The sequence below is a fragment of the Lipophrys pholis genome (genome assembly GCF_963383615.2).
Source record: "Lipophrys pholis genome assembly, chromosome: 4".
Classification (NCBI taxonomy): Eukaryota; Metazoa; Chordata; class Actinopteri; order Blenniiformes; family Blenniidae; genus Lipophrys; species Lipophrys pholis.
The window spans coordinates 14,241,776-14,266,576 of record NC_137637.1 but is presented as its reverse complement, the minus strand read 5'-3'; the positions used below and the strand labels follow the sequence as shown (position 1 = coordinate 14,266,576).

Below are 24,801 nucleotides of genomic sequence, written 5' to 3'. Positions count from 1 at the left end.
ACTGGAGAGGGGCTGTTGGACACAGTCCAGCAGCTGGGGTCACATGTCCTGCCATACTCACACATGAGCGTGCTGAAAGCCATCATAGCCAGGAGACCTTGCAGGAAAATCCCAAACGAGTCCATCAGGGCGCCGTTCTCGCAGCCCCGGGTGTCAGTACCTGGAGTCGGGGTGGAGGGCACCGACGTATTGGTGAAAGACACCGCCGGCAGCCCCGCTCCTCCAGGACCTGCCAGAGCCACCTCTCCGAGCCGGGACAGCACGCCGACGCCGCTTTCAGCAGCCATGGTGGGACAGACGAGCTGGACGAGGCGAAGCAACCGAGACCCTCTACGGCAGTGGTCGGTCAGCTAATCGACGGTGGAACACAGTGACATCTTCTCGGTCTCATTCTCCTGCTTCACACAGCCACACGGCCATGGCTGCAGTGTCCAGGGAGGAGAGGAGTCCAGGAGGGGAGTCCAGGTGGAGTCCAGAGGAAGTTTCTCCAAGAGGAGCGGAGCAGCTCACTTTCTAAACAGTGAACACCAAGCTGGCTCGACCTGGACGCTTCTTGTCAACGAGCTAACATTTAACTTACCAACCCGAAACTGATGTCTCGTCGTCTCGCCACCGACTCATATAATCAGAAACACGTTTTATGGAACAGAAGTCTTATCTTACTCAAAGTGCAAATGTCCATTATTAAAAGGAACATCCAGATGCTACCTACCTAGCTAGCAAGCAAGCTATTTCTAACTCCCATTAAAGCGAAACGAGCAATGTTACACGCGCTCCCACGCTTTGGAAACTACTCCTGTGGTGGTCGCTCCTGACGCCCACTCACAAAAACACATCGTTTTGGTTTGAAAAGGGAGAAAAACGAGCAGGAATAAGTGCAGGTCACGGCTCGCCCCCCTGACTAGCGTAGCCCGTGTTTCGGATTAACTGGTGTCCCTGTTACCTGGTGCACGACTTCCTCTAGACTTCGTTGCTGCTGTTTTTAACAGCAGTTGTTAAGAAACCCGACATCAATACGTAGCCGCCCCGATGAACGCTGTTTAGCCGCAATAACAATACATTTTCTTATTGTTGTGCCCTTCATGAGTTATTTTAACAGCTGCTGTTACTACCAGCATGGAGACGCTAAAGCCAGGAAGTCGGTCACCAGTCAACAGGGAAACCAGTTAATCCGAAACACCTACGAATGTTGACAGACGCTCCTTCACGTGACTACGCCGGAGCCGCACACTGCATGCTGGGAAACGCAGCACCAAAACAAGACCACTCATTCTTTTATTTTCAGTTTTTTTATTTATTGCATTGTTCTCCTTAAGGAGCAGAAATCATGTCCAAACAACAAATGAAGAGGAAGCTCAGACGCTTTGAGAACAGAGGGAATTACTAGTAAATTAGAAAAGAGTTTGTAGTCACATAAAATGAAGCACGTTACAACAAATCACACTACATGAACTTGTAAACTGATTTACAAAAAAAAAAAAGCTTTAAGAACATCTTTTTCGTTTTAAATCTGCCAATTCATCATAAATTTGTAAAATTGCTTTTCAAGTTATACAGTTTAAGCCCATTCTGTGCAAATATACAATGTGGTTTGGACATTCAGACATTGCTTATGCAGAAATTTCTTTACTCAATATATTGTTCCTTTCAAATCACCCTGTTGCACTAAAAGATATTTGATTATATACACTATATACAAACATGCACTTTCAAAATTGTATACCACAATACAGTACATGTATTTTTTATTTTTTTTTCAACTTGTGCTTGCTTAGAACCACCTTCAAGGTTCCTTCCCTCAAAGCAATTTGGTCTTTTGAGATGTAGGCCCCTAATGTTAATTATACTAAAATTTGAAAGAAAAATGGAAATGTAGTATTAGCAAATTATCTCAAATCGCATTTTCCCGACAAAATCCAATACATTACATGCAATGACAATTTATGTCAAGACCAAAATGATCAATATTACTAGTTAATATTACATCCAGCATCAGTATTGATTGTGTGCAATGTAAAATTTGACCTTTAAAAACAAAACTAAAAAACTGTTACTCTAGCCTTGATGGACTATAGGGACTCTTAAAACAGATGACTCCAAATCATAAACCTCCAAGGTGTTATGTTAGGATGGAGCTTTTGAAAAACATGTTTTTTTTTCCAAGTGCTTACTTTTAAGTGTCCCATCTTATAACAGGTGTGCTGAACTGTTATCCCTATATAAAAATGTTGGAACACATTTTTGGTACAGTTGTTTTTCAATGAGTCAAAACTAAAACTAGATTTGTGCCTTTAGCAGGTATCAAACGCTATTGAGAATGATAATGACACATCGATTGCATGGACTTTGTGGTATTCAGTTTAAGAAGATAAGGAAAGGGGCTGGAAATTCAGAATGAACAGAGTTGTCGCAGTGATGCTCAGTCCCTCTTATGAAGGGGAAACAAATGGGAAGACTGAAACAATAATTAAAACTTGGCAAAATCCCAACTTGTTCCATCCTGAAAGAAAAGTTTTAGACTTGACACAAAGATGTGCCGATTAATAAGCATCTCTAATGTAATTAACACAAGTGCCTTGGTCTGCTCCCCTTCAGCTCGTCTCAAACGAGCCTCTGAAATGTTCAGCCGCCTTCTTCATTTTTTTTATGGGTCAGGACATGTTTTGTCTCTCCTGTCCACGCGTATCCATCGGGATGTGGTAAATGTGGAGTTCTAAAAGATATCCAGTGTTTTAAAAAGTCAAAAATTGGAAATTGCAAAGTTTTTCACAGAACTGATGGACGGAACGCTGTTCAGTCGCGTCCCATTTTCTTTCCCCATCAGCTACGTAGCAAACTGCTGATAAAATGCCAGCTTCACTCTCTCAATGTGGTGGCACAGCTTGATGGCCGGTCCCAGCTTCAGGTCCATGCACTCCTGCACTGTTGGGAGGTTCAGCAGCAGCAGTGCTTGTCCATCGATCTCCTAAAAAAACCCACATAAATTCTCTTTAGATTTGTTTCAAGCATGATAGCAACAAATATATGGAATCAACGTGACAATCCTAATAGTGTTAATAGAGTTGCTACAATAGAGTGCAGCCAACTCTCATTTTAAATGGTCGGATCTTTTAAACCTACAATAATTGCTTACCTGATCCAAGAATATCCTTGCGAGAGGGGCGCAGTCTGTCGTCCTGATGAAGCGAACCACATCAGTAACGCTCCATTCCAGCGGGCTGGTGTCCAAACACAGCTTCTGAGGAGGCTCAGTCTTTGACGTCTGTGAACACGCACACACAAAGTGTGAATCAGAGGCTGAGACCAAGATTGAAAGCTCAATTTACTTCCGATCCTGGTGGAGAGTAGGACACCGGATTGAAGAATTTCATAAAGAGACCATGTGAATGCAGGTGAATGTAGTATATTTCCTCTTTAAAAGCTTAAAGTTTGTTGTCTGTTGTTTGTGTAAGTGTGGTGGGACCACTGTCGTGTGACTCCAGGATAAACTTAGAAGGTGCATATATTTTGTAAGACCAATTAGTTTGTGTGAAAATTACATTTACGACCTCCATATTGTTGGTCTGTTCAGAAAAACCGAAGTCCCAGCTGGCATTAATCTCAGCTGAGACTCATATTACAACGCCGTAAAGACTGAATTTTATCAGACCTTCAAAAAGGTGCACAGATGTGACAATACAAGGAATACATAGTGAGCTTAACTTTAGACTCCATCAATTACCAGGACATACACTGGAGGCTGTCTTTAAGTATTGAAATCGCACATTTAGTGCACAAGCAATAGAAATCTGACCTCAGAAATTGAGCATTATCCATCAGTTCCTAATCCAACCATCTCTGACTGTAAATGAAGACTAAACTAGGAGAAAATCCTAAATGTTTTCCAGAGACTTTTAGAGGAAGACAGTACGATTAAACAACCATCTGTCCACAAGCCTTCGACGTCAAAAATCCATAAATCTTTATTTGTTTATCTTATTGTTGACTACTAGTTGTTTTATTTGTCGTTAGCTTTTTTTTTGGGGGGGGGGGGGGGGTTACGACCGCCCAAATTTGAAAGTGGAGGTGCATAATAGACTCAATAATGAAACACCTGGTCAGTGTCCTTGAAGTGCTGCTGTCACATAATGATTCTGTTTTAATAGAGTCAGCTTCAGCGCCTCTCTCTTTTCCCTTCACAACACATGATACACAGCACAGCTGGCAACATCTCAGGGGTACCAGCTACTGGCAGGAAGGAGACTGATTGACAGGCTGAATGCTGCAATCGTGGCATTACCACACTGCTGCTGTTTATTCAAGGCAGCATTTGCGTGTTTTAGCCAGATGCAGCATGCTTCGAGTAATTAAGTGAATCAAACCTTCAAATATGGACATGTGGATTATTATTCTGTTAACTGGCAGAGCCAGTAAAGACAGGGAGGTCACTGTGGAAATATTTGGGGATGTTAGTATGCCAACCGTCTGCCTCACTGAGGGTCGGGGGCCATACGCCACGCACTTTTCTCTCACACCACGTAGGAATCCTGAGCTGAATGTTGGATTTGTTGGATGCTTCTGCGGACTGCTTTTGGACAGTAAAGACCTCTTACAATGAAAATTATTGAATCCCTATACAGCTTGCGATCATCTTATCTATTACACTTGAGATTTTGCACAGTAAATTAATCGGTCAAAATCTCTTTACTCGCGTGACATTTACTTAAAAAAAAAATCTTCCAAATGTTCCTTTTTTCAACCGGTCGATGCTGGTGAGTCGGACGAATGAAAGTTCAAGTTCTATTTTCCAATTAATCACCATTCAAATTATTTTCCACTGTCCACCACACTCACGCTCATATTTGCAATACATGCAGACATGTACCCGCTACACATTCAGAAACTGTGACTTCTTGGTGTGACACCTGACCGACACAGAAAAGTTCCCCCCCTGTGAACAAGTTTCCCGGCCAATCAGCCTGGAACATCAATGCACCATGGACCAGAGAAAAACAAATGTGCATTCTGCTCCTAGAACAATACTGAGGGTCAAGCCTTAAAAGAACAAGAAAAAAAGTGCTGGTAAAAATCCCTGAACACTAAACTGATCCAGAATGTTATTTAAAGTAGCTCTTGGCTTGTGTCCGTTACCTTTGGGGAGGGAGGATGGTTCTCGTCATCGGAGAACGAGGGTGAGCGGGGTTTCCTGCGTCGGCGCGTGGGCCGCGGAGTCGCCGGTGGCGAAGGCGACGGCGTGGTGGGCTGAGATTTCTCCACCGACTGTTCGGAGTCATCCTGCAGATCGTCCTGGAGCTCCGAGCCAGAGTCTTCGCTCAGAGAGTCGTCTTCATCTAAATCCTCCTCCTCTCCACTGCCCTGCAAAGGAAACACACGGAGAGCTGGTGAAGACGGACTCGGGGAAGAACGTGCTTGATGCAGAAAATCCATGCGAGTCCGGTACCTGTGGAGATCCTGCAGGCGTGTTGTCCACAGACGCTGAAGAGCGTCTCTTCTTATGGACAAAGAGCTGCTTCCTCCTCTTCCTCCTTCGCCCTTTTCTCTTCACCCCACTGTCCAAATTGGAGTGACCCCCCGGCGGGCGGCCCACGCGTTTACTCTTCTTCTTTCCATAGTAATACGCTGGTGAAAAGACAGTAATTATTCCGGGAATTGCTGCGAACAATGATATCTCTGTCACAATAGAAATGATTCAAAAATAATTGTATTTAAGCTTACCTTTAAATTTTATTATATTCTCTGTAGAAAAAACATTGAGAAATACATTGTTCAAGAAAGTCTGCGAATTGGACGCATGGTCTGAAGCAGGGGTGACAAACTAGTAAAAATATGGCATGACTACTTATACACATTGTCAGCTTCTCTTAACTCTGAGTGAAAATGGAAAATGTGTACAAATGTAATCTTGTTCGGGTTGATTACACATTTTTTGGGGGAAATGAACAACATACATTTTCACTGATTCCAACAATACATCATCAAGAAATTAGCTTCATTTGGCTGCAAAAATCAGCTGAAAGACCAAAAACGTTCTCTGTTGCAGTGTTTGCGTTAAAGGCTAATGCGCTCACATTTACACGCAGCCTTCAGCATTCACGTTATCCAAACACTCACTGCAACAACATGGCTATGGCGAGCAAATAAAGCTTTAACCGCTGCGATGTCTGCACCCGCTTCTCAGGTTTTACTATTGCACTTGCTTTTCTTGCTCAAACTGTGCAATCCAAGTGAACACATTTGAAACAGCAGCTAATTTTTTTGGGTAAAAGAGAATTTCTTTTACACAATCAAAGCTCAGACCCTCTGGTGGGCCAATTGTAGCCTGTGAACCATGTTTGACACCCCTGTTCAAAACTGATATTAAAACACGAGGATGAAAAGAGACTAATTATGTGGCTGTTGCTAATGACTATGATGGAGCTGTGGTAAAAATGAGCTGACAGAAAAAGATCTGCTCTACAAACTGAAACAAAGGTTATTCCTATTAGTCAAATCTGAAACCTCCATTACTGAGCTTCACAGGAAATTTGTATTCAAGGGCACATTTAGGTACCTGATCACTTACAATCATGAGCACAACAAATTGAAAGAACAAAGTGTCTGAAGGAAAAGGGACACCGGATAAGGTTTGTGAGAAAAATGTTTACATTTAAGGTCACAGCTGACTTTCAAATGAAGTTTTATCTCTTGGAGTGAGCGAGCAGCCACCAGTTTGTCTACGGCTCTGTGAAGGACTTACTGTATTTGGTCTTTGTGAGGACGGAGCAGTTCTCCGAGCAGCGCTCCAGGACCATGCGAGGTCCAAACAGGTTTGGGCAGCACTCGAGCTTGATGCAGGTTTTTCTGCAGAAGTCTGCCACACGGTCCGCAGTGCGGACTATCTCCACTGTGGCCCGATAACTCTTTCCCTTGTACCTGTTTGAAAAGGAAGCCGTTGAAAGATCTGTCATATACTATAATATTTCATCAGAATGTCTGTTTACAAAAAAAAAAAAAAAAAAAAAGGCTGTCTTACTCATTTAAACCTCTATTATGTGTGATGCGCTCTCACAAGGTTACTGCAAACAAAGCCTGTCTTTTGTCAGAAGGCGAAATGCTTTTGGCGAAGTCGCTGCTTCAGAGAAGTATCAAAAGCTTGTAGTGGTGTATTTTTAATCCAACAACGTGTTGTTGAAATGGGCCAGCTGTGAGCACTTGTGTTATTCCTGCAGGTTTTCTAAAGAGCTAAGTATTTTGAGCTGGAGATTAAATGGCGTTTCTCCTCACTTGGCTTTGAGTGTCTCTCCGTGGCCTTGCCAGCGGCTCTCCTGATCCAGCTGCAGCTCTCGCAGCACTCGGCTGGGTTTGTACGCCGAGTTTATCAGCAGAGTCAGTACCTGGATACGAGAAAGAGAACGAAAACACGGACAAGTTATCTGAAGGTTGGATAATGAGTTTCTTTTACATTCTCCGACAGCGCCTATCTGTTGCGTCTTAACTTCAAAGATCACTTTGAGGTGAGAGTCGTTGCGGTGCAGCTAAATGTTGATTCAAGTATAGTCGCGGGATTTACTGGCACTTGTGCCTTTCTGAGTTGTGTGGTATTAGTTTAACGATAACCTTGACTATTTTCAAAGGAGCCACTATTACAGGAGGTGAATGAAAATGGACTTCCTCCCAAATTTAAAATAACATGAATGTTAAGCTGCTTGGCCACTCTAATGGGTCACCTCCAGTCTGCACAGGGTACATTTCATACACTGTTAATAACCACCTAAAAGTCAGATTTGTTTTTATTACTATTGTCTAGACTAAAGCATCCACATTTACACTGGACACCATGTGTTTACACTAACTATGAATGGACAAAGCAAATTTAGTCTCAACATAGAGACTTGTATTACATTTTCCAGTTTTATGCCTCCTCAAGATTCTAACAGGAGGTGGATCCAACTGTTGCAGCATTTCAAGTTTCTCACGGAGGCCCTTTTATTTTTTTTAATGAGTAGTATTCAAATTTAAATTGAATAAACTTGTCAGGTTTGCATTACCTTTGCTGGCATTTGGTCACAAACTAAAGTATTTTATATAAAAAAAGTTATTCTTTGGTGGGAAAATGAGTTGGACATTGCATCAATAAATGTTGATATACTACTTTTTTTTAGCATGTTTGTATTTAAGGATTCATACAGAAAACACCAAGACGAGTCCTCTCACCTCTTTGAGTACAAGCACACAGTTTCCAGGGCCGATGAACTGGGGCAGCTCAGCAATGCGCCCCTTGTTGAGGTAAGGCCCTGAGAAACAGCGGTGGTTGAAGTAGATCTTGGGACAGCAGTACTTCCCGTTCCCTTGCCCTGCACGTTTCCACAAAATGAGATAAAAATGATAAAAAAACAATAACAGAGCGGATAAGAGGCAGGTGAAGCACACTGTAGTTTGGGATGCTCGGACCTTCTCCCAGCTCACCTGTCTCAGAGTGGTTTGCCACCTGCTGCTTGACAGTGTCTGGTGACAAAGATTTGGGTGGATTCCTGCTGGAAAGTGATGAAAATGCCGTTGAAACCAATTAATTCAAAAGGAGTGAACCAAGCGACACTGTACTCACTGTTTCTCTGGCTGCACCACAGCGATCTTCCTCTCCTTCTCAACTGCAAATCAAAGAAGAGTCTCATGTGTGCCAATTCATGCTCTTTGCAATGTGACTATCCAATCACAAGCCAGAGCTAAAGGTTGTGTCGTTAACGCGACAGTGTAAAGACCATAAGCGAGTGCTGTGGTGACTCATGTTGTTCACCTGAGGGCTTGATGGGGTAGACGAGGGGATAGCCATTTGTCTCGCACCAGCTGACAGGGAAGATGTCGAGCGAGTCCACATGAACTATTAACTCGGGCATGGGCTGCTTCAGACCTGTGAACACATAGACAGCCACTTAACAAAGCATTTTTAATGTGGCTGGTATCATGACAGGAGGCATCAATGAATGCCGAACTTAAATGAAACTACTGAACATGTTATCTTAAACGCCTTTGCACCTTGCAGAAACGTCACCAAATGACCAAAAGATTGGAGTGACAATAACAGCTTAACTGCAACAAAAAAAACATCAAATCTCTAAGCGACTCTCTGTCTTGACTATAAATGAGATTGTAGTTGTCTGAATTCAAAATTTTGTTATAAAATATTGTTATTCAGTTTTTTTCTAGTGTGCTGTGGGCCATTGGAGGGCGCCGCTGAGCTTTAGGGGGTATATGAGCAGCATGAGGAATCTTTGGTCAAGGAGAGGGATTTTCACACATTGACTTTTTCACTTTTTATATATTTTTCTTTCACAATTAAATTATTCTTCAACAAATAAGTGGAAAAGAAACTTATTTGCGTCACACTTTTCCATAAGTACATTTTTTTTCCCCGTAATGAACTAAATAAATAATAAATATATTTAATTTGGGGCTTTGTAGTACATTAATTATAATACATCACATGTCAACATTTGATACAAAAAGCTTTTTCTTAATTCAAAATGATTTAGGTAGATGGATGAATCAATAAATAAACATACATATGTTTACACATCACAATCATGTATATTTTTCCAGTTAAAAAAATAAATCTATTTCTTTCTTTGATATATTTCACACAGCCGTGCTTTTCTCCACCCCGGTTTTTTTTAAATGGACTCTTTCCAAGCGACATACTCTAAAACGGTTTCATGCATCAGATCCGGTAGCTGGTTACTGGGCAATTGGGTGAATCAGGATGGGTGAGCTGAGAACAGAAGGGAACTTTCTCAGGTGCACTGAGAAAAGTACCGTGCTCGAGTGTAGAACCAAAATCAACATATTAAACTCAGATTTACACAGAAAGGCTTAGCAGGTACTTAAAATGAAAGAGTTTTGCTTTTTATTGCCTATAGATCCCAGCAGACATTAAAAATAATACATTATAATGTGAAAAACGAGTTGCGGTGTGCTCTAAAGACAGCTAAATAAAGAACGTCATTCTCCTCACCACATATACACTCTGCAGAGATGGCACATGTTCATGTTTATTTGCTTTCATTTCTGTGTTCAGTCTCACCTTCCAGACTGAGCCAGATGTATTGACCTTTGACCCTGGTGACTGCCGCCACGTGAATGTGCTCAGGCGACAGCGGGTTGACAGCCTCCAGTTTCATGGCTTCTTTGAAGCTGTGGTCGCTCTCCTCCTGGCAGGTAAACAGAGGAGCGGTAGTTCACAGTGGAAGACGGTCATTTGTTGTATGAAAATTGCCCATGATGAAAACCCCTTTGCTTTGATAAAAAAGGAGGGAAGTAACAGCGGGTCACCTTGCTTGTGACCCCGTCACACTGCATGTAGGGACATGCTTTCATCACTGTTTGTCTGATTGTCCTGTCAGCCACACGGGGTAAAATCTCATTTCCCACATGTTCCCATCTATGACAGCCACGTCACAGTGAAAATATTCCCTGGCTGTATTGAACTGCAAAATGTTTCAGATAAAATCACTCAGTAGCAAAATGACTAAATGATTCTCTCAGCGGGGCCGCAGGAGAGAAAGTTTCCAACAGCGAGCAGCGCTGTATTCAACTCGTGATTCGCAACGTACCATATTTTCTACTTTCTTTGGTTCTGTATGTGGCACTAAAACATACAAGAAATAACTCCTATTCATGATTTGTTTCACTGAAATTCATTAGTGGCCTGGCGAGAAGCTTGGATAAAAAAAGCCCAAGGGCCTTAAAATGAGAGAGGATTTAAAATGTCATAAATATAATGTATAAAAATTATGAAGGGAGGAGATAAATCATATTTATTGTAAACAAATAAAAGCACACCAAGTAAAGTGTTTACAGCTACAGAACTTGAACAGCATGACGAGTTAGAATGAGTCTAGGTATCTATCCCTTATTTCAGTATTTAATAAAGATTTTTTAATGCTACTTCAATAATGTTTAATTACACTATTGACTTTATTACATTCAGAATGACCAGAGATATTACATTACGGGTTGCTACATGTTTCATACTAAAATCAGAGATATTCAAGCGACATCTCTGTGCAGCCCATCATGCAAGTGATATTGATTTTGATTTAAGTAATTATTTTAATAAACTCTTTTTAATAGTTCCTTGTCTTTACTTAAAAAAATCCTTCAAAATAAAAGAAGAACAAGGCCCTCAAACACAGCCCCCCTTTAAACTCAGTGAAAATCATCAAGGTGCTGGTTAGTTTTTAATGTTTTTGTGTTTTAGATGATGGATGGAGTCTGACTTACAGTTGGGAAACAATGCTGGGGGGCCGCCTCCGCCTCGCACTGTTTCAGGTAATCTGCCCAATCAAAGTCTGGACCCTGGTATCCTGTACAAGTAAACATGAGATCTTAGAAGTGACGGCAGCTCGAGAGAAGGAGAAGGCAGCATGAAGGCTTCAATCATTTTTGCAAGGAGAGACAGGAAACCTGGTGGCGGGCTGAGAGGGAGCCCATTTTTGAGGCTCCACTGAGCAGGGAAGATCCCCGGACTGTCTCTGTGACACAGGAAGGACCGTCCGGCACCCTCAGACTCCTCCATGCCGCACAGATCGTCCATCGTCACCAGGAAGAACTGCTCGCTGTACACCTGAAGTATACGGCCGGGGGTCATTCGGGGACACCCACACATTGAGGGATGGCATCTGTGTTGCTTCTCTGAGTCACCCTAAAGACTACGTTAAGCTGATCATAAAAATAAACCCGATCTGCTGGGATGCCGTTTAAACCCTGTTCAGGCATGCAGGGCCACAACTCAACTCCGTAAAGATGGCCTGGCAGAAAATACTAACTACTCAGAGAAACAAACAGAGAACACAGTGCAGCACGGAGAAACAGATTTGACAGGGAAAAACTGTTACCTTGGTGACAGTGGCAGGTCTGATGGAAATGGGAGCAGCAGGGTCAACAGCCTCCAGTTTCATCCCTTCCTTAAAACAATGAGCGGCTATGGTGGGCTGATCCTGAGACCAATATCACAAACACAACAGTCATTTTCAAATGCAGCACGGCTCCTATAAATATTGAAATTCTTAATTTAGAGGGAGATGTGTCAGAGCTCTCCACTTGGCATGCATCTATCAAGGCAAAAAGAAAATACCTAGGTGTGGAAAACAAACAGCGGCACTGCTGACAGTACCTTAGTGAACTCTGCAGTGAGCGCTTCATCCTGAGGCAGGTCGCTGATCCTCTGTCTCACCTCCTCCCACTCCTCCTCAGAGCGCAGCGCTAACAAGTCTGGCACAAACAAATTCACTCAAATCAGCTGTGGAACAAAAAAAGGCAAGTGACTGAGGGATTGTTTCGGTTCTCTGAATAACTAAACTTTTTGTTGAATGTGCTACAAAACAGAGCCTGTGTGTCAGTTTATATTTAGTTAGCCCTCCCAAAAACAAGTTCCCTGCTACTAATTAAATAAGCATTAAAAAAATGTCAATCAATGTGGCACTGCACAGGATGAACAAACTTCAGGACATCAATTCCAAACCACCTCATAAACAATAGCATGTGCATAATCAATAACGGAGAACTTAAATAAACTTTAAGTGACCATCCATTTTATTTTGCTGATATATACTGTAGGGTAAAGGCTTGCTGAACAATTTTAATACAATCACTTCTTACATCATTTATACTGTTCACTGCACTTTGGTACTAACTTCCAGAAGCACAACATGCAGGAAACATTTCTGCAATGAACACATGGTATTTAATATCAATAAAGCATTAGCTGTGGTGGCACCAGAAGGCAGATCGGCTGTGTCAGGAGACCAACAGCCTCCAGTACTCCTTGCATCTTGCATATTAACAAACTTTTACTCATTTGGCGAGTGCTCTCAGATTGTGGCTCTGAAAACAATGAGCAATCTAATCCTGCATGGAAAACTAATTTCAAGGTCTGGTGGGATGCCTTGACATTTTGAATACGAGTCTCTCTGCATTCTGTCTGTCTGCATTTTTTCTGTTGGAAAACCAATATAACGTGGGAAAAAGATATTGTTCTGATGATGACGTGTAATAAAGAATTAGGTGTTGGCGCAGTGTCTCGATACAATAGACACACTTTAATAGCTCGTATATGATTTATGTGTCCAACTGTATAAACAACTATTCAGGTCTGCTTGAGCAGTAACGCCAGACATCAAGAAATCAATGTTTCTCTCTCCCTTTCTACTAAATATAAATCCCAACCCGTGTCAGTGCTGCTGACCTGAAGGAGGCCTGAGGGTGCAGCCGTGCTCCTTGGCCCAGCCGGGTGGGTGGATTCGTGGGTGGAGATAAAAGAGCCAGAGGGTTGCGGGTGTGTCTGGGAGGCCCTCGGTGCCTACCAGGCGCAGCTTCAGCCTCCCTCCAACATTTTCCTCCACCTCGGCAGCCCAGGCCAGCCCGGGGTCAACGTTGTCCTGCAGCTCCACGTAGCAGCCGGCACACAGGAGCTCCACCGGGTCTCGACCGCGCTGCGGCTAGGGAGGGGGTGGAGCGTGGTAAATGAGAGGCTACCGGCTAACACACACAAATTCATACGGGAGAGAATGTGCTGCATGAGTAAGTGGCAGAACTGAAGCGCAGTGACTGAAAGCTAACTAATGGTTCCCAAGAATTTCACAGGCAGTTCCGAGAGTGAATTTGTTTTCAGCCACACGGCCTTGGTGGTGTAAACAAAAGCTACGAGTCCGCTATTTGTAGACTTGAGGCTTCTTGGAGGACACACATGCCAGACATTATGATAGATATAAATAAATAAAGTATTCAGCGCTGGTTGAGTCCAAGAAGAATTTAATTTGTGAGGATTTTAGCTTCCTTTTTCACATATGCCATCATAAACACACCAAATGTGCTTAGATTCAAATCTACATGATGAACCAGTGTCACTCCACATTGATATCTTTAACTCAAACTCAATCAAATCAGTGGGTATAGAAGATGCTGTGGCTGGCACGTGCAGGGACGTGTTCAGTAACCTCGAAGATGGACAGCAGCTCCATTCTTACCAATTCCAGCAGGTTGGCAGGCGCGCTGCACTCCTCAGCCAAAGCCTTTTCCAGCAGAGCGTCCCAGTCCTGATGCTTCTCACGCACACCTGAGATGGATGATTCACACAAAGTGATCAAAGTCTATACATCAAACAGACACACCGCAAACTCCGCATTGATTCAAAGCCTCGGCTTCAAAAGAGGAATTCGGTAAAAGCACAATATGTGGCCGTGATATTCAATAAGTCTGTCAATTGTGACATCAAAGAATTACAGAAACTCATTAGACAAAGCAGACAATCTTACCAGAAAATACTTCCTTACACATATCGCCCACAAAGATAAAGGTGATCAAAATTAATTTCAGTCATATTCTTCTTAATCTTTCACAAAGTTAACACAACTGTGACAATACGAGAGGGCTCTGCAGGAAAAACCTTATCAAACATTCTGTACTCTCACTTGACACAAAAGATTTTCTGGATTAAATCGTCGACCTGCTAGAGACAGAGTGGGCCATCTGAAGCAGATTAGCACTATATATACTGCTCTGCGGAAAGAGACTCACAAAATTATACAAAGACTATTATGTGGCAGTCCTATCTATACGTTGAAACAGGAACTTCCTACATAAGATATCTATCGAAAATTGTGCTAGTGTAAGAAAAAAAATATATCACCAGCAAATAATAAGTACTTTCAAGACTTGATGGATTTTTGTTATTTCTAACATTTTTAAGATAAAAATTTGAACTTCTCTGAATGGCACTGAAAACATTCCATTTCAAAAATGAAAAAAAAAAAAAAAAAAAAACAGAAGAATACAGTAAAAAAGGCTTTACTACAAAAATACAAATAGTTCTGAGGGTGTAGGGATTGTCATTGGGAGGTGAAGTCTACAAGAGGATGAACTCCATCACACCCGTACAGTATGTTTCAAAGCCTAATCAACATGACGAGAGTGGAATGATTAGAGTGACTGAAAACACAATGAGTCTCACAATGAGTTGAAGAAGCTAATGAAATCGGAGCAGTTAATGCAGCCGTTCCCAAACTCCAGAGCGCCATGGCCAAAACTAAAAAAACATGCAATCTACTGGAGTCCAGCCAAGACTAATATCCACAATCTGATCAAAACAGAAGACCAAGATAAATGTACCTATTTTATAAACAGAATATTTCAATATGGAAGTGATTTAATGGAAATAAAGTGCACAATAATAGGTGCAAATAAATTTCTTGTATTTCTTTCTACAAAATCAATATGTTGCTTTTACACTTCTTCAAAGCTGGGAGGTTGATTTAAATACTTGAAAGTTACGTTTATAACTTTACGTTCCAGTGTTGCTGTTTTTTCATTTTGAGTTTACTTCTTACACATATGCAGGTGCAGTTTAATGTTACTGGGTAGCACATCAACTCTAATAAAAAAGCAGAGTTAACATTGTTCAGAGGAAAAACTTACAAAAACAGAACAAAATACACATGCGTAATTATTGTTTAGCAATTCCAAACTCAATTTCAATATCAAAAAGCTTTTCATCAGAACCTATTGTAATTCACTCACAGCCCACCTTCAGCAAGTCCAGAGTCCACCAGTGGGCCGCGGCCCACAGTTTGGGAATCACTGGCTTAATGTATTCTCGCCCCGTGTGATCCACGTTTGATTCTGTCATGCTATAACTTATCCTGCGATCTGCGGAGGTGTTAGAGACGAGTACACAGGGTTCTCAGGGAGAGCCGGGGTGCACTGTTTATAAATAAGAAATTCCAGATGTATTATATGCGCATTAGATGTAACTCCCTTAAATCCCAACATAAGAGAAGAAAATCCAAGCGATTCACCTGCAGGGCAGCGCCGCCGTATCAGGAGGACAGAGGAATTAATTACTGTGACTGCTGAATTAAGTGCAACTACTGAGCTCCGTTCCACCATTGCATTACATTTTAATAACATGGGAATGATGTAAGATACCGGGACACAGTTTCTTGTATCTTCTCCTGTAAATGCAACTAAAACGCCAAGTGAAGCCACCTTAAAAATAAGTGACTCGATTTAACAAAATTATTATTTTGAAGTGTTCTTGGTTGATTGATTGCACCTCATTTAATACTTATAGGACCCGTGAGTCCCAACTAAGCCTCCCACAGTTTAAACACCCTCCTCCCACCAGCCGGCGCCTTACCCTCAGGGGGCCTCATGCTCTTGCCGTGCTGCCTGCTCCAGCCCAGAGGGTGGAGGTCCGCCGTCATGGTGTCGCACCAGAAATCAGCGCGGCGGTCGTCCTGGTATCCCTCGTAACGCAGCAGCAGCAGCTGGCCACATGTGGTGATGATGTTGGCCACCCAGTAAGGGTTGTCGGCCTCCGAGCGCACACACACCTCCAGCTTCATGCCTGGAGTGAGTCCTGTCTGCAGGCCCTGGTCCACCTGAGGCAGGGGCAGAAAACCAGGGATCATTAAAATGGACTGGAAACTTTCCATTTGACTTGAACCCGTGACGTCCACAAAGAAAAACAACCAACAAAAGAACATAAGAGGAAAGTATTATGTTCTGTTATATCTCATGGAAGGTTACAGTGTTAATGACTTGATGTGGCTAAAGCTTTTTACAGATGAGTAAAGATTTAAAGGTGCAGTACGTACTTTGATATCTCCCAGATTTTGGCGATTTGTCTTTATTGTTAATAATCCTCTCTCTGTTGTGTTTACTATTCATCTTGCTATTCTTCTTATTGGACTGAGGAGAGACTAAAGCCCCCTTTTAAACGACAATGCTTCAAGTTGTTTCGCATTTGCACGCAAATGGCAAAGACGAGAATACGCTATAAACATTTAACAAATGCGAGTGCGGGGACATTCGTATGGACAGACAAAGAAGATGGATTCCTATTACGGGTGACTCAACTACTAAACTACCAAGTTCCAGGAGAATATGGACTGGGAGTCCTGCCGCTTTGGAGGCCGCCGTTGATGTTAGCGGTGTTGTTGTTGTTAGCAGTATTGTCATGTAAATGAACACCACAAATGCAAGGAAAGTTTTGTCTTTTCACTTGAAAACGTTGCAGGGGGCCTAAAGGTTGGATTTACCAGGACAGACAGGCTAAACAGTACCTACAGCACAAGACATAGATATCAATTAAATAAATGTTTCAAATGCATGATGAAAAAGAAGAAACAATTGACATATTTAATGTATATTTCCAAATTCTAAACAACCTTTGTAGCTAGAAGTCGTCAGACACAGACATTTAATAATTGACTGCAGGTCTGTAATGACAGCTCATGCAGAGGAGTCAGCGCTCACATGTTTGAAGCTGTGGTGGGGCACAGACACGGCTCCGGTCTCCTCCAGGTAATCATCCCAGTTGAAGTCGGGAACATCCTGGGCCGAGTCTGCATCTGGAATGCACACTCAAACGGTTTTTGTGTCCCAAACTCCCCGTCAACATTTGATCTCAGTCAGTTCACACACAGCTGTCCTTACCAGACTCCAGTGTCTCCTGACTCATGCTGGTGCCCCCTCAAGGCCAAGACGAGGAGCTCCGAGAGGGAACAGGAAGAGGAAGAGGTTTATTGCCAGGCCAAGTCCAAAACTGTGACAACAGAGAAAAGAAACACATGAATGTAAAAAAAAAAAATCAACCACACGCCCTTCAGCTTGAACACATCGCTTTCTGAAGATTTAAGTATTTAGAAGATGAGAGGAGCGACACTGCTGCCTGATTCAGGCGTGTACAAGCTGAAGTGTATCAGCATAAGTTGCAAAGGGAACCCGCAAACAGTGATTAAGGCTTACTCTTTGTTGAAATCATATCTATATCACGGCATGGCTTACATCCATCAGCAAACAGCCTCACAGGATTCACAACACTGAACATTAGGCAGCACAACCTCTGGGTCAAACTGCAGCAGCAAGACAAACAAAACCCTTGAGCCTTCACTTGCAAACCGTGTTTCAAGGTCCCAAACAGATACATCTCACTTTGTTTAAAACCTTCAAAATGCTTCCAGAGCCTCATTACAGAGCAAAACATTACATGTAAGTAATATTCAGAGTGAATCTACACAGTGCGGGACAACCTACCTCAGTAATTCAATGAAACTACACTAATCCCATCCAGCATTACGTCTCCTTGTGAAACTTGTTCAAACTCAGCTTTTCAAAATCATAGTGGCACCCCTTTTCCAGCCTCAAAGTGGCGATCCAAACAGCTCCCTGATGTGAATGCAGACTCGCACGTCAATCTTTGACACTTGAAACTGACCGGCCGCATTGTGAAACGCAAATGAAATAAGTTAATGCAACAAGTGAGGTGGCTTGAATGAGAAAAAGGGAGCGCAGGGCGTGACCACAGCGGCCGGGGCTGCTGTATGGGATGCCCAGGACAGGCGCTCAGTCACACCGCAGCTCCATTCAGCCGCCCTGTCAGGTCCGTCTTTGTCACATCTGACATCTCTATTAAAACGGGGGCCACCGTCAGAAGCCACCCCCCCTGACCGCCGGACTGCCACTGCGACCCCCGTGCTCCGATGGGGATCAGTGCCGCCTTTCACCCGCGACCCCGCTCCCAGACTCCCTCCGTCTTCCCCCTCCTTCTGACAGACATACACACACACACCAGAGGGCCTCATTGTCCCGGGGGTCACCCTCCTGACACCAGCGGGTGGGGGGGGGGGGGGGGGGGCGCAGATAGGGACAGACATACAGAGGACGCACCGTTCTTCATGTGTGCTGATATAGAGCCGACATTTCCACAATTTGTGTTTCCATGGGATGATTTTAACGAATAAACTAGAACTCTGTACAGTGCATACCTTGGCCAACGCCACATTAGTCGCCATGGAAACCAATGGTTTTACAAGTTTATTTGATCCACCACACCACAACTTCCATCATTTGTCATTGTCATTTAAATCGCTTCATGTTATCACTGTTTGACACAGATGTACACACATTTTACAAATTCCGTGTGACACCCCCCACTGACGTTTGACCGCCAAACGCATCAGCCATATCAACTGAGTTAGCATCACTAGCATGATAGCATTCAATCGCATCGATGCTAACTGGTGATGTAGCGACCTGATCTCCTCTTTGCTTTGTATTTGAATTTTTTTAACAGTTTTTTTGGGGGCAATTTATTTGGTCTGGGATTGAAGATAGCTTCAGATAAAATCCTCGTCGTATCTGAGACGATATGAGACAATAACGTTTGTGCGTCCGTGTGCGTTACTTGTCCCCATAGATACGGCTAAGCTACCAGGTTACAGAGAGGCTGCAAGGCTTTCTGGGAGATGTATTAGTGCTGTTATTACTAGAAAATCTCAAAGGGAATTTAGTGCGACGTGTTTGGGATTTATTTGGTTCGCCGTTAACGTTCCAAAATCTAATCGGTTGGTCCCTGGATGATGGCAAATCATCCCAGAATATTTCATGCAATTCAGGTGAGTAGTTTTTGCTAAAGGTTGGTAAAATACATACATACAAACTAATAAATAAACAAATTTACCCAACCAACTTCGTTGGAAGCCCAAATTTCATTGGCGAAGGTAATTAAGGTCTACTTCGAAACTTATGAGTCTTTCCTCTAAATCAGGGGGGGTCAATCTCATTTGAGATCAGGGGTCACACACAATCCAATGTAATGTCAGCTTGGCTAGAGTCATCAAACAATGGCACCATACCCCATCAACGCCAGCGTCAAATGTTTTATTGTTTCATTGCTAAAAACAATTCAATGCAAATGTTCCATGCACAAGATACAAAAGTGCAATCTGAAATCCTGTCATGTCACTACAGTGGATCTCTTCAGATTAAAATCAGTAAAAAAAAACATCTCATTTGCCAGTAAACAGTATTTCTGCAAATCTTAACTCAGTCAACAGCACGATATGGTGCAAACGAGGTAGCTGGCTTTCACCGACTACATCACAGTTACATTATGACCTTTAAATCTTACAGCAACAGAAAAGTCCCTAGTGGAGAAATTAGGAACAGCAGTTATTTGTGCTTTCACTCATGGGGGAAATTTCATTATGCGGTGACATTTCCACTGGACATTTCTTTTTATGGAAACCACCAGTCACTTTATGTAGAATACAAGTCAGTTATCCACTTGTGTGTCAAAATATGCTCATAAATTCAGTAGGGATGGTAAATATTATATGGGAGAATGTCAAACCTAATCTACCTCCATTCATAAAACATCAGGCACTTAATCATGTGTGTTGCAGTATACACCCATATGCCTTGCATTTGGAACGCTTGAGTCAGTGATTCATCGTTCCAGGTGCCGCTGAGAACTTCTGTGCAACAGTAATGACCTGCCAATCGATCAATGCAATAATGGAATGGGTTTTCCTGGAACGCCTTTCAAATTTGTGTATTTACATGGAATGTTGTTGCTTTAGCAATGTTTAGTAAAAATGTTTGATGCTTTTGGAGTTAACTAAATTCATGTGTATGCTCTCTGACAGTCGATTCAGTAAAAGGGGTGAAAAAAAAAAAAAAAAAAAAGTGTGAGTCACTGGTCTGAATCCCCCTGCCGGATGATTTTCACCCGCCTGCTGCATGTTTGACACCCTAGTTCCACAGAGATGTCATTAAAAACAGTCATTTTCAACCAAATAATACACTATTTATGCTGGAATAGACTTCATATGTCCTGGTTTGACTCTGCAAACCGGCTTGATTGGCTGCGCGAGGCGAGCGCTCTGCAGCACCTCACTGTTTAAAAACAGCGGCGAGCGCAAAGGCAGACAGGAAGAAAAGCAACTTCCCCTGTTTCACATACAGTCAGGGGTCTGTGTGGACGGCAGCAAGCAGCAGGCTGCCTGAATATGTCTGCACCACCCGAGACTCTGACTGAATCTGAACGAGAAAGGGCCAAATGTTGCACAACACCCACGCCAACACCCCCACACACACACACACACACACACACACACACACACACACACACACACACACACACACACACACACACACACACACACACACACACAAATGAGCACCCTGAGATCCACCCCACATCCTCATTACAAGCACTTGCAAAGTCATATTCTCGACTGCACTTGGTATTTCTCTAACACAGCCTTTCTGAGCCCCTGATATCCCCGGGTGGAGGGGGGGGGGGGGAAGAAATACACAATGGCACCAGGTTTTGTTGGAAAACAAAAACAAAGTCAGCTTTTCAATAAAAGGAAAGCAGACGCTGAACATTTCCCCCAGACACTGTTTAATGGCATCTGCTGATCACCAGAGGACGACTTCACATTATGAGCAGTAACGTAGCAGAAAACAAGGTGGAAAATTAGTTATTAGCGACCCTGTTTTTGTCCACACAAAAACATAAAAATAACAAGAAACTTAATTGCTTGTGCTTAATATTTGCAGGCTTCTTACACGAAGGCGTGTTATGAATAAAATCACGTAGGTAGATTTTTCTTGCCGGAGTCAAACAAAAGAAATCACTGGAGTTGTGTTTGGAGAATTAGCATAACGTGTGTGCGTGTGTGTGTGTTCTTTTTACGATAATCTTTAGAAAAAACCAGAGCGTCAACTACAGACTACACGTTATTGAACAAATTCTTGATTATTAATGTATTCATCCTACACACCTCTTTCATGCAGTTCGACCCAACTCAGGGTCAAACGGGGCTACAGCCAATCCCAGCTGCCCATGAATGGAGGCAGGGCAGACCTCAAACAGACCACCCGTCCATCTCACACACACACACACACACACACACACACACACACACACACACACACACACACACACACACACACACACACACACACACACACACACACACACACACACACACACACACACACACACACACACACACACACACACACACACACACACACACACACACACACACACACACACACACACACACACACACACACACACACACACACACACACACAGAGAGAAAGGCAGTCACACACACGCTCGCATTCAAACGTACGGGACATTTCAGAGTCAACAATTAGCTTCAAATTAATGCCGAGGACAAACAAAGCAAAACCTGCACTTAAACCTCGTCACTGTGAGGGGAACGGGAAACCACTACAGCCTCGTTCACTTTAATGACTGCTCAAGAAAATAACCTAAATGGTCTTGTGTTGTCCCGATTAGAAGTATTTATGCAAGCGTGCTGCAGTTCAAAATCGCAGAGGATTAGAGGAAATGCATAAAGTCACATTGTGTGATTTAAATTCAAATTCCAAGACTCAAAATCACAAAATATTCGTCCATAATTACCAGCTCTGGTTGTTTGTCTTTGTCAATTTCATATTAAATAATTCTATAACGAATTATCGCTGCGTTTTTACAATGTGACATCCTCCTAAACTAATGTGAGTTTTAATTACTCCTTTGCGACAGCCAGCTCTGGTAAAAATAAGTGTACACTATTAGTTGAACAGATCATATTGTTTTAATACCATAAAAAATACTTATACAGGATGTTAAAATATAAGATAAGACAAAAATAATGTCATAAGTAAAATATTGATATGCTTTATGGTGACTAATATTAGCATGGATGAATCAAACTGCCAGAAGAACCACAGAACACTATTTACAGGAATACAGAGAGTCACAATGGCCTCAGTTAGGATGTTTAATGTAGTGTACATTACAATATGTTATTTTGAATCAGATTCCAAGTTGTTGTTTTAAACGTGAAGTAATTGCTTAGGTGATAACAAAAAAAACCAAAAAAAAACACCTCTCCTTAACTAGGATGTGGTTTTCATATGTCTTGTGGGTCAACAGCAACATTTGGGTGTTTTCAGGTAAAATCTTATAAAAACAAAAACTTTTACAAAATATGCTTTTTAAAGACAAGAACTATCAAGAGTTGATGAATGGATTGATGTTATTTATGATATTTCCATGATAATAATTTAACTTCTCTGAATGGCACTGCAAAAATTCCTTTTCAAAAATATCAGTAAATAAAAGTATAGAGTAAATAAGGTTTTAGTGTTTAGCTTCCCTCTGAAACGGCGGTTTTGAGGGTGTAGGGATGTCAGAAGGAGGTGGAGTCTACAAGAGGATGCCTCCCCCAAGCAACCCCATCACATTCATACATTATGTTTTAAAGCAGGGGTGTCAAACATGAGGCACGCAGGCCAAAACAGGCCCACAAGAGGTTCCAATCTGGCCAGGCACAAAGAAAACCTTGTTTTTTAACAAATCTCTCAAGAGTAGCGGATGCAGTACAACACTGAGACCCGAGCTGAAATATGGGCTAAGCAGCCATGAAAAGATAAACAAATGTCAAGGTATGCTGTCAGGGTGAGTTTGTAAAAATATGCATAATGCAACAGCGAGAGAAGTTTTATGGACGTTTTGCTGTATTCCGCACCAGAATGTTTTGCTAAAATTGGCTTTATGTTGAGATTGTAGTCATTTGCAGTAGTAATTGTTTGGTTTTTGGCAAAAAATATAGACATTTTCATCATGTATACTCTGTGTCACTGCAAAGAAAATCTTCAACATTTAAATTTCAGATTATTATGGCACTATTTGACTGGTCTGGCTCACTCAGGATGAGCGTGGGCTTGACACTCCTGGTTTAAAGCTTATTCAACGTGACGACATGATCATATAGAGGTCACATCTTCCAAAAGCAAGATAAGTGACCTCAAATACCCTCTCTTCTTCAGGGTGGACACCACGGCCGGCACAAAGAGAATAAAGCACAGTCAACCTGTTACAAGTTCACATCACACTGGACACACACACACACACACACACACACACACACACACACACACACACACACACACACACACACACACACACACACACACACACACACACACACACACACACACACACACACACACACACACACACACACACACACACACACACACACGAGGTTTTTTTTCCTCCCATTCAGTTGCATAGCGGCACGTCAGCCGGACTCGCGCTGCCAGCGGATCACTCAAGTTGCACAATGGGGAAGTTAAGCGCCTCGAGAATAATATGTTGCATTCAGTGAACGTGGAAAAAAAAGTATCACCTTGTTGTTGTTTTTTTTAATATATATACAAATTTCACATCGGATGCAATTAGTTTAAATGAAATAAGACTATTTTGCTTAATAGCTGCCTATAATTTTAAAGAACAAAAATGGATGAGGTCGGGCAACCTCCATTATATAAGACCCTGACATAATAAATACGGAGTTCTCCACGAAGCGCGTTTCTTTCGGTGGAACGAGCTTTTTGAGACGTGCAGATAAACCGCAGCGTTCCGGGGCCGTGAACGGCTCTCTGCAGGCAGACTCGCAGCGCCCACGGTCCAACTTTCACACTGAGGAGCGAAGCACGCGCACACACACACACACATACATACATACACACACATACACACACACACACACACACACCGAGGAAATCACACAATTCATCTATGGAAATGTGAAAATTAAAAACAATGTGAGCCCCACGCGTGGACTTCGTGGACACATGGAGAGAAAACCGTCCGAGTCAAGTTACTGGACGTCAGTGGCTTTGAGCAATAAGAGCAGGCTGCCGAGCAATAAGGGCGCTGAGACACTCGACCGAAGCGGACTCGTCTTTTTGAGAGACGGGAAAAAAGACGGCCGCGCCGCCACCGCGCAAAACACCGCCGGCAATCGGTGACAAACAACACAGAGCACGTGAATATTTAGTCGCAAAATTCGCCCCTTACCGCTAAGTAGTTTTTCCAAGTGGGTTTTTTTTAGATGCCGTTCCTCTCCGCCTGTTCGCTTCGCAAGCGACGTTAAAGCAGCGCGGATGAAA

General features: G+C 42.6%; 2 protein-coding genes across 3 annotated transcripts in view; both read right to left on the bottom strand.

Moving 5' to 3' along the window:
• The window catches only part of stimate (STIM activating enhance), an 11,225-nt gene extending 9,860 nt beyond the window's left edge, over positions 1-1,365 (bottom strand). Inside the window, exon 1 of the mRNA XM_080461817.1 lies at positions 62-1,365. Within this exon, the coding sequence (XP_080317943.1) occupies positions 62-287 (226 nt within the window). The 5' untranslated portion in view covers positions 288-1,365. The remainder of the gene's footprint in view (positions 1-61) is intronic.
• On the bottom strand, positions 1,300-24,801 carry sfmbt1 (Scm like with four mbt domains 1). Of its 2 annotated transcripts, XM_080461815.1 has the most exons (22): positions 24,710-24,791; positions 17,470-17,578; positions 17,290-17,384; positions 16,169-16,412; positions 14,001-14,089; positions 13,220-13,472; positions 12,149-12,246; positions 11,871-11,972; positions 11,440-11,599; positions 11,257-11,339; positions 10,058-10,184; positions 8,774-8,887; positions 8,585-8,627; positions 8,446-8,513; positions 8,194-8,333; positions 7,264-7,373; positions 6,737-6,912; positions 5,716-5,736; positions 5,441-5,619; positions 5,131-5,355; positions 3,134-3,262; positions 1,300-2,965 (listed from the first exon to the last, which is right to left on the bottom strand). In XM_080461815.1, the coding sequence occupies exons 2-22, from the start codon at positions 17,492-17,494 to the stop codon at positions 2,825-2,827; spliced, it is 2,622 nt and encodes an 873-aa protein (XP_080317941.1). In that variant the 5' UTR covers positions 17,495-17,578; positions 24,710-24,791; the 3' UTR covers positions 1,300-2,824. The 2 variants fall into 2 exon arrangements, with proteins under 2 accessions (XP_080317941.1, XP_080317942.1); XM_080461816.1 differs by lacking the exon at positions 5,716-5,736 and having other exon boundaries at positions 24,710-24,801.

Excerpts from the sequence above, each read along its gene's own strand:
- sfmbt1 (XM_080461815.1), bottom strand. The coding sequence starts at position 17,494 with ATGAGTCAGGAGACACTGGAGTCTG. Across the intron at positions 8,888-10,057 it reads CATCTGGCTCAGTCTGGAAG|GTCTGAAGCAGCCCATGCCC; the intron begins GTGAGACTGAAC and ends ATGTGTTCACAG. Across the intron at positions 7,374-8,193 it reads GTGTGCTTGTACTCAAAGAG|GTACTGACTCTGCTGATAAA; the intron begins GTGAGAGGACTC and ends TCTCGTATCCAG.